The 10381-nt window shown below is 47.1% G+C and overlaps 1 protein-coding gene across 1 annotated transcript; it reads left to right on the forward strand.

The window, feature by feature from the left end:
• Positions 1–1716: 1716 nt before the first annotated feature.
• LOC308158338 (zinc fingers and homeoboxes protein 1-like) lies at positions 1717–5679 on the forward strand (the record flags this gene model as incomplete). Its single annotated transcript, XM_080531930.1, has 2 exons — positions 1717–2013; positions 2702–5679. A coding segment is annotated over exon 2 (2859 nt), but the record flags the coding sequence as incomplete, so codon positions are not given.
• Positions 5680–10381: the final 4702 nt, after the last annotated feature.

The raw sequence follows: 10381 nt of genomic DNA on the forward strand, positions 1-10381 counted from the left end.
TAAATATGTTTGCTGTGTGTGTGGTCAATTAAAAGATCTGACTGAGTGTGGACATTGTTGAGAATAATGAGTGTAGAACGTGTGTCCATTTAGACGTCTCTCTGCATCCAGGGGAGTTGAGCACTAAAGGAAGCCCTTCCCTTCCTGTAAGAGATGTGCCAATGACTGTGGCGTATCTGACAATTCAGTCTTCCTGTGGACAGTGCCAATAATTTGTGGCGCAGATATATGATTCTTTATGATTGGTTAAACAAGAGTAGTGACCTCATCAGGGAGGAGTCTTCTATAAATGTGTGTCCCGCCCCACGTTGGGGGGCTTTTTGACTCTGCTATTTTCTCTCTGCGCTCATGTAACTTTGCTTAATAAAAGGCCTCATTTGAGCCAATTGATTTAAGATATTTGTGCTTTTATATTACTAATACTAAATCTACTAAGAATCAATTAAATCCACAACAAGAGCCTTCATGAGAGGGAGTCTTGTGGTTTTGGCTTGCCGAAGCAGGCAGCTTAGTTCAACCATGAGCACCCTTACCCGTTTCAGCATCACTTATCCCAGTACATCATCTTAGACTTGCTCTAGGCAATTAGGGGTTAAGTGCCTTGCTCAAGGGCACATGCAGCTCCCTCCTGAGGCGGGGGTTGAACCAGCGACCTTCTGTTTGCTAGCCGTCTAACCCACCAATGTTCATTGGCTCCACTAAATATTCAAGTCGCTGTTTTATATCCTTACAGATTAACTTTATACCCAACACAGCACTCCACATTTCCACTGAGTGTGCACAAATGTGATTGTGATGCATATTCTGATGCATATCATTGCCATCACTATTCAATCAATTATCTTGGCCAGGTTTACTAATATTATTATATTAATATATATTATATTATATCATGGAGCCAGCAGCTGATGAACTTGGCTGGAATATAAAAAGTAAAAAGTATACCCGAAAGCACCTGTTGTCAAATGTACAATTATTGTGCATCCTTTGGCGACAGTTCAGAGAGTTTTAGTTTTCTAAACTAAAAACTAAATCAATAATAGAAAGACTATTATGTCACCGGGAAAAATAAAATAGTGAAAAGCGTCCAGGGCTTATATCCCATCATCACATGTGGATGAATGAAGCACCATGATCATGTGTGTCTGGGGCTGTGTTCGGAATAGCATACTAGCATACTAGATATGACGTAGATTTTGAGTATGCAGTGCGTTCACACTGTACAGTATGCGAGATTTGAGTATGAGAGAATCGCATACTTATTAGTAGGCAGTATGCAGTATATACTCATTGAGTATGCTAGTATGCAGTATGCTAGTATACCATTCCGAACACAGCCTAGGCTTACCTGCCTCTCTCCTCTTCTCTCTGGGGTAAACAGATGGAGCAGTGAGAGACATTGAGAGAATCCCCCATCTCAAACTTAGCCGGTAGTTTTTCCGAAACGGGGGTGAAATCAAATCAATGATGAAACTGGTTTTGTGATTAAAAAACCAGAACTCTCTCCGGTTCTCCGGTGACTCTCCAACAAGTCTGGGGAGAGGAACGTCACGTCGCGTCCCGATGACGCCATGACGTAAAAGAAAAACGACGCTCTGAAGAAATAATACCCCAAAAAAAAGACAGATCGTCAGATTCCAGATGAACTATCGATGCTATATCCCCCTACTCACACCGCTTTAACATCTACAACAAGACCAAGGCGAACAAGGCGACGTTTTGTACTAATACACCCAAAGGAGTGGAAACCAGATCGAAACCTTAAAGTCTCCAGATCCACTACTTGTGTGTGTTGGGGTGTCACAACCAGATGAACTCGTTGCTCCTGCTGGGCTCCAGTGCAGATATTCTCTTATTCCTGGGGAGGGAACAGAGGAACAGAGAACAGAACCGAACAGAACAGAACTGCAGACTGGATCCAGCAAAAGGCGGAAGACAAGCAAGATCCAAGAGATGTTTGGGAGCTGCAAGATCAAGATGTTGCTTTTTTAAGCGACAGTTTCTTAATGCATGGTAAGGTATTTAAAACGAGCACCGTGACCAGGAACACTGTGACTGTACTGTACACTCCTCCTCGTAGCTGCAAGAAAAAAAAAAAAAGCATGAGCATGCATGACCAAAAATATTCCCATCCCCCCTAAAACACAGCTACTAACCCTAACCCTACTACTACTACTACTAGTGACAGATGAGTCCAGTCTCTCTCCTCTGGTGTTGACTGACACGCAGGGAAACTTGGACGCACGAGATAAGATGTGTTCTGGCTGTGCATGGTCATTTTTTTTTTCCGTAGTCGTGAAGATCCTGTCCAATTTCCTCAACTCACTTCTTGTTTTAAGACCGTATGGTATTGTAGAATGATGTAGGATTAATACACAGTTGCAGTAATGCAGATTGCATTACCAGATGCAGACCTGTCGAAGTCTTTACAGTCATGTTTTTGTTGGTAGTAGCCTATAAATGCGTTTTACATGTTCCACCAACGGTTTAATAATAATAATAATAGCGATGGTGAGACTAGTATTTAAGACTGCTCTTAGTAGCCTGCTTAGTAGATGACTTCCCCCTTTTTGTCTGTCTTTTTAAGATAACCAACTATAAGATCATGTTTATTCACTCAATAACAAGGCCCACTGATTGTTGTTAGTGATGTGCACAGAAAAACAACAACAACAACAACAACATGTATTGTTTCTTGCAGGATTCAAGTTAAACGTCAAAGTCTGGATACATGAAAGCATCTGCATGGAGCGACAAGTCCTAATCTAAGAGTTTGATAACAGATTATAACGGTATTCGTATGCTGCCACAGACGACACGATGGCAAGCAGAAGAAAGTCCACAACGCCGTGCATGGTCCCGCCCTTAGAACTAGCGGATTCCGACCCGGATATGGACGTTACCGAGGGAGAGGAGGAGGCTTTAGAGGAGGAGGCGGCGGCGGCAGCCGTCCTCTCCGCCGGAAGCCAATCCAGCGACAAAGAGAGACAGGCCATCGACCACTACATCAAAACCATGGACCTGAGTCCTACAGAGGGAGGTTACGAGTGCAAATACTGCAGCTTCCAGACCTCGGAGCTCAACATGTTCACGATACACGTCGACACCGAGCACCCGAACATCGTCCTCAACTCGTCCTACGTGTGCGTGGAGTGCGACTTCCAGACCAGGCGGTACGACGCGCTGCTGGAGCACAACGCCCGGCACCACCCGGGGGAGGACAACTTCACCAGGACGATGGTGAAGCGGAACAACCAGACCATCTTCGAGCAGACGGTCAACGACCTGACCTTCAACGGCGGTTTTGTGAAGACGGAGGAGGAGGAGGACGAGGAGGGGGACACGACGTCGGTGTCGTGCAGGAACAGCATCACCCTCAGCAAGACCCCCATCATGAAGGTCAAGAGCAGGGAGTCCAAGTCCAAGTTTACTACGGGGTCGTCGCACAAAATGGCCGACACCAAGGGCGGCGCCGTCATCAAGGTGGAGAGTGACGACGAGCCGGTGTCCTCCCCCCCTCCTGTCCTCCTCCCCCCTGCCGTAACCGCCTCCCACGTCGTCTTCCCCACCCCCACCCCCACCCCGTCAATTCAGCCGATTCAGCCCGTTCACCACCACCAGAGCATGGTGATCACCAACCACCCCAACACCACCCCAACGTTCCAAATGAAACACATCAACTCCTCGGGAGCCACCACCACCATGCTCCCCCCGGGCACCCTGGCTCAGGTTCTGTCCGCCCTGCAGAACCAACAGAACCTGCAGAACCAGAACCACCACCAGACCCCCCAGACCCAGATCCTCATCCCGGTCAGCAGCATCCCCACCTACAACGGGGCCATGGACAACAACGTCCTGCTGGTCGGCGCCTACAACCGCTTCCCGTACCCCTCCGTGTCCGAGATCATGGGCCTCTCCGCCCAGACCAAGTTCTCGGAGGAGCAGATCAAGGTGTGGTTCTCCGCCCAGCGGCTGAAGCACGGGGTGAGCTGGACGCCCGAGGAGGTGGAGGAGGCGCGCAGGAAGAAGTTCAACGGCTCCGTGAACCTCCAGCACGCGACGACGCCCCAGACCATCACGGTCATCCCCGCTAACCTCGCCGCGGCCGCGACCAACGGCCTGCAGTCCATCTTCCAGACCTGCCAGATCGTCAGCGGGGGTCAACGGGGGCTCGTCTTAACTCAGGTAGGCGGCGGCTGTCACGCCGTGGCCATGGGCGGGGGCGGAGGCAGAGGCAACGCCATACCCGTGACCTCGCCCATCACGCTGACCGTCGCCGCCGCCGGGCTCCCCAGCCACCAAGCCAGCGTCGTCATGCCGACGTTGGAGCCGCCTCCGTCCACCTCCGAGGCACCTCCCTTCGTCGCCTCCGCGCTGAGTCCCGACCCGCACGGCGCGAAACCCAAAAAGTCCAAGGAGCAGCTGGCGGAGCTGAAGGCCAGTTACCTGAGGCGGCAGATCGCCACGGAGGCCGAGATCACCAGGCTGATGAAGATCACCAACCTCACCAAGAGGGCGATCAAGAAGTGGTTCAGCGACACACGCTACAACCAACGCAACTCCAAGGACCACCAGGGAGGAGTCGGAGGAGTCGGAGCCTTGAGCGACAACATCGCGGTCACCGGCGGCAGTTGCGGCGGCGTGGACACGGCGAGCGGTGGCCCTAGCACCGCGGCGGCGGCCATCGTGATAGACGACACCAGCGACGACACCAACAGCGACTACTCCCCGACGACGGCGGCGGTGGCGGTGGCGTTGTCGCCGGTTGTGGCGGCAGGAGGGCCGGCGAGCGACCCGCGCGTCAAGTTCCGCAACTTCTTTCCCGACTTCACGCCGCAGAAGTTCAAGGAGAAGACCCCCGAGCAGCTCTCGCTCCTGGAGGCCAGCTTCCTGATGGCCCGCGCGCCCGCTGACGAGGAGCTGAGCCGGCTGAGGTCCGAGACCAAGCTGACCCGGCGCGAGGTGGACGCCTGGTTCACCGAGAGGAGGAAAATGCTGGCGGCGGCGGCGGACGCGGACGGGCTGGACGAGGGCGACGGCGGCGGCATCAAAGCCACGGCGTCAGGAAGCCACGAGAGTCAGACGGTCACCACGCCCGGAGGCCGGAAGATCCTGAAGAAAACCCCGCAGCAGCTCCACGTCCTGAAGAGCGCGTTCGTGCGCACCCAGTGGCCGTCCTCCGAGGAGTACGACAAGATGGCGGAGGAGAGCGGCCTGCCCAGGACGTACATCGTCAACTGGTTCGGGGACACCCGCTACGCCTGTAAGAACAGCAACCTGAAGTGGTACTACCTGTACCAGAGCGGGAAGGTGAACGAAGCCATGAACGGAGGAGGAGGAGGAGGAGGAGGAGGCAGCCGTCAGAGGAAGCCGCGGAAACGTTTCCGAGGCTGGTCGAGGAGGACCCGGCGGCCGTACCCGTGCAAACAGTCGCCCGCGCAAGCGGCGGCGGCAGCTCCCGTCAAACCCAAGACGGGTAAGGAGGTCCTGAAGGAGCACTACCTCAAGCACAAGGTCTTAAACGAGAAAGACCTGGACGAGCTGGTGTCCAGGTCCAGTATGAGCTACGAGCAGGTGCGGGACTGGTTCGCTGAGATCAGCAGGAGAGTCGAGGAGGGGGGCGGGCCCTTCAGCGACGGAGGAGGAGGAGGAGGGGGGGAGGAGGAAACGCAGACGCAGGGGGGTGACAGCGAGAGAGAGACGGAGGAGATGGAGGTGAAGGAGCAAGGGGAGGAGGAGGAGGAGGAGGAGGAGGAGGGGGGGGGCACTGACGATGACAATGAGGAGGAGGAGGACACCAATGATAAAGGTGGAACGTTAAAGGACGAATCTGAGGAACAGAAAGAGCCTCAGTGTGTGAAGCAGACGGAGTCAGAGGACCAATGATGGAGATCCAGGTGAGAGGAGGGAGGGGAGGGAGGGAGGATGGGTGGGGGGGGGAGAGACAGGGAGGGTGGGGGGGGCGATGAATGTTTTCAAGTTTCAAGTTTTATTGTTAGGTCACATTACACAAGTGTAAGAAAGTCATATAATTCTTAGGGGAGACAGGGAGGATGGGTGGTGGGTGGGGGGGGACAGGGAGGATGGGGGGGAGAGACAGGGAGGGTGGGGGGGGCGATTAATGTTTTCAAGTTTCAAGTTTTATTGTTAGGTCACATTACACAAGTGTAAGAAAGTCATATAATTCTTAGGCTTCGGTTCCTGACATTGCAGCACAAGACAATAAGGTAAGGTAATAGGTGATAAGGTGACACATAAGACAACAGGATACAGTTAGCAGTATCCAGACAATTTACAGACAATAAGGCAATGGGCATAATTCAAGATTTTAAAAAAAAGTGACAATAGTACAGGACATAAGTGACAAATAAGACAGGATACAATAATAATACATAATACTAATATAATACATCTGTGTGAAACGTCACATTATTATTACTTGTTAATCCAATTGTGCAACAGACGTATCCAGGGAAACTAACCATTCCAATAATCGCTTTTTATGTATTTATTTTATATTTAACCTTTATTTAATCAGGTAAGACAATTAAGAACAGATTCTTATTTACAATGCCGACCTGGCAAAAGGCACAGGAGGAGGTAGGGGGGAAGGGGGTAAAAGAAATACGAAAAGTTAAAACACATTAAACATGACAAGACAAAACAGAGCAGAGAACAGGAACAGTTACAAGCCAAAGACAAATCAGACCAACAAACAATCAACAGCAGGGGAGCAAGGGACAGGTCCTAGTTTAGAAGCAATGTCACGTGTTAAAAGTGTCCAAGAATCACTCTCTGAATTTCATCAGGAAAGACTGTTTCTAATAATAATAATAATAATAATAATAATAATAATAATAAATGTTATTTATGGGCGCCTTTCAAGGCTCTCAAGGACACCTTACAAGACAGTTTAAAACCACATATCAAAACATTTTTTAAAAAACAGCAAAATCTGATAACAACAAACAAAATACAGGAGATCAAACCAAGTAAGCCATTGTGAAAAGGTGTGTTTTAAGACAGTTTATGTTAACTTGTTTTTTGTTTAAAAAAGCAAATGTGTAATGGAGGTATGAGAAGGAGATTTCTGATGTGGGACGAATGTGTGTTTTTTAGAAAAATGTGTAACGAATGTTTGCTCCCCGTAGACTTCACTGTTGCGAGCAGACAAGAAGGATGAAGAACGCAGGAGCACCACGTGATTGGACGTCCTGCCTCGAGGACCAACCAGACGAGAAGAAACAGAGACCCTCAGTTTGATGCCAAATCGTGTCAGCAGGATAGACCTAATACATGTTTCACCGGCTCTGTTGAAAATGCTGTTTTTGGTCTTTTGGGACATTTTACAGTAATTTATATTTTACCATTTACCTTGCTACTTTTAATAAATGACATCCAAGACATTTCTATGGAGGTGAAACCTCTAATTTTACTTGTTAGGTTATGTAATAACTTTCTAAGTGTGTGCGAGCGGGTTTTAAAACCTCGTCGGTTTTTTTGTGAATTATTAGCCTCAATTCAATCAGTGCCATTAGTTGGTCGATCATGTTTTAAAATTGAACCAGAATTGAATTCTGCATAACAGTTTTTTATATGTATTCAAGGTTTTTAAGAATTTGTCATTCTTGAAATGTTATGGAGTAATAATTCTGGGGAGGAGTGGTTTTCTCTTGTCTGTCGGCTTTCCAAATGAAAAATGCATTTGTGTTGTTATTCAGGAATAAGTAAACATTACCTCAGTCATTTAAGCAAAGAGTTTAAGGTGGTGACATTGTTCGTTTTAGATTTGTTTGTTTAAAAAAAAAAAAAAATACATTAGCATGAAACTAGTTCATTCACAAGGTGTTTCAGATGGCAGTTGTTTCCCCCCCCCCCAAAGTCAGTAACTCAAGCATGCGTAGTTAGGGTGTGCTTTCTCAGATACGGGTTGTTAAAATCTTTCAGGTGTACAGTGACAACTGTCGGGTTGAACGAACACACCACAGGCTCTGGCTATGGTTCCTCTTACAACGAGAGGCAATTTCATTTTGTTATAAAACATTTTCCTTATCTTCCTCTTGTTCAACCACATAGAACTATGCTTAAATCTGGATGTGCCGGTTTCTTTATGCAACTATACATCAACGAGCAATCAGTTGACAGGGTGTTGTCGAATTGTTATGTTACTCTCTATGGTTTTCAGCAATGTCGAGGCGGGACTGAAATTCAGAACAATTAAGTGAAAGTTGTTCTTTTCTTTGTTTTTTTTTGCCATCCTTAAAAAGGGGCAATCTGGGATTGAAACAACAACAAAGAGGGGGGAATGTTACCACTCTCAAATTCAGACAGATGCTACAAGGATGCAAGGACACACTGTCCCTGAGATCAATATGATAGCCCTTCGCTAGCACAGTTGCTATTAGGTTACAATTGATTTTCACAAAGAACATGGAGCTTAGCTGTGTATTACAATCACGCCCATACATGATGGTGACACCGTCGAACGTTTATAAAAATGTCATGATAGTAAGTGTGTACAAAGTGGTTTATATTCCTAGATGAAATAGCTCTCTCTCTCTCGCTCTATCTTTCTTTGTCTGTCTCTCTCTCCATCTCTGTCTCTCCCTCTGTCTCCCTCTCTCTCCCTCTGTCTCTCTCTCTCTCTGTGTCTCCCTCTCTCTCCCTCTGTCTCTCTCTCTCCATCTCTGTGTCTCTCTCTCTGTCTCCCTCTCTCTGTGTCTCCCTCTCTCTCTGTCTCCCTCTCTCTCTGTGTCTCCCTCTCTCTCTCTCTCTCTCTCTCTCTCTCTCTCTCTCTCTCTCTCTCTCTCTCTCTCTCTCTCTCTCTCTCTCTCTCTCTCTCTTAACCCTACTGCTTACAGCAGCAGGAACGCAGCTCGATCATGATAAGCATGTAAGAGAGGGAGGAGTGATTTCTGGAGGTCAGGGGAGGACAGGAGCGTGCTCTGTCTCAGTGTGTCAGTTGGGTTTAGCCTGACTATGCTAAGCTATCTGTCAGAGCATCTATGTTTTGGGTTCTGACGAGGTAAAACAGTTGATCTAAGATCATGATCCATTTATAATGATTCAATAATCAATGGATATATACATTAATTTTAAAAGTAAGATCCCAGCTTGTCCCTTTAATTGCTGTATTGACTATTTTTGGTAGGTAAGTTATTTATTATATCATACTTTCATGAAATAGCGTTTGTTTGAAAGCAAAAAAAATAAACTTTGGCAAGAAAATTCATTTAGTTTCAGATCAGTGCTTTTGCTGCAAAAGTTACACAATATGAAAACCTATCAACACAGTAGGAGCCATCCAGTAATTAAGATGTATCACATTTCTGCTCGCGCCATCTGCTTTGCTCGAGTCACATTTGTTATCAACACGGTTGGCGACGGGTGACACCGTTTCCCCTGACGTCTGATCTCACATTTATTGGAAGCATTTCTGTTTCTACGAGACACAATTACTTTGCTTAACTGTGTTCAGGAACATCAAGAGATGGTTCTGTTCTTCCGCTCTTTTCCAGTAGGGGGAGCTGTTTGCTATATTATTGGCATATTATATTATATTATAAATCAACTGAAAATCGGATATGCAGGGGGGGGTGGGTGGGTAGTTCAAGTACAGCTCTCAAGTGTATGTTTTCAACATCAAATCTTATCCCAGTCAATTGTACGATTTAATCAAGATGTTGAGGGCTTGTCTAGATTGGAAATCTAAAATCACCAATCAAAAGTGTTCGTCATTAAATTACTTTCACAGAATTTTAATGCAACAACAACAAAAAAGTTGAGTTAACAGTATTACTAGCTATTGCACAATGAAGCCACCAAATTAGACTAATTTTAAAACAAATCTTAATTGGAATCTGCCACCCCTCCTCGGGGTCCCTCCCTAAATAATAATAATAATAATAATAACTTTTTATTATTTGTATAGCACTTTTCCTGCAAACGTTGCAGCTCAAAGTGCTCCAATCATTATATATGCATAACTTAATTATTTAAGTAATTTAAAAGGCAATATTAAAAAGATGTTTTTAGTCCTGACTTGAACATTAGTATGTGCTGAGGTTGCGTCCCTAATGTAAACTGGCAGTGAGACACAATCTGGGTGCATAAAATGAGAAACAGTAACCTAAACACCACCTGCACCTCCCCAAACACACCATACCCTCAAAACCCACTTCAGAAACAGGCTTCCCACAGAGAGGACGAGGCATGCCTAAATATTTAACCACCGATGAGTTCATCGTTTTGAAGGACGAGCCGACCCATCCTCTAGTCTAACGTTATGTTGTGACCAGCTGTGGGCTTCAATCATAACCGGAGAGAGAGGACTCTTACGAGAGAGAGAGAGAGAGAGAGAGAGAGAGAGAGGAGAGAGAGA

The sequence above is a fragment of the Nansenia antarctica genome (assembly GCF_963989245.1).
Source record: "Nansenia antarctica genome assembly, chromosome: 5".
NCBI lineage: Eukaryota > Metazoa > Chordata > Actinopteri > Argentiniformes > Microstomatidae > Nansenia > Nansenia antarctica.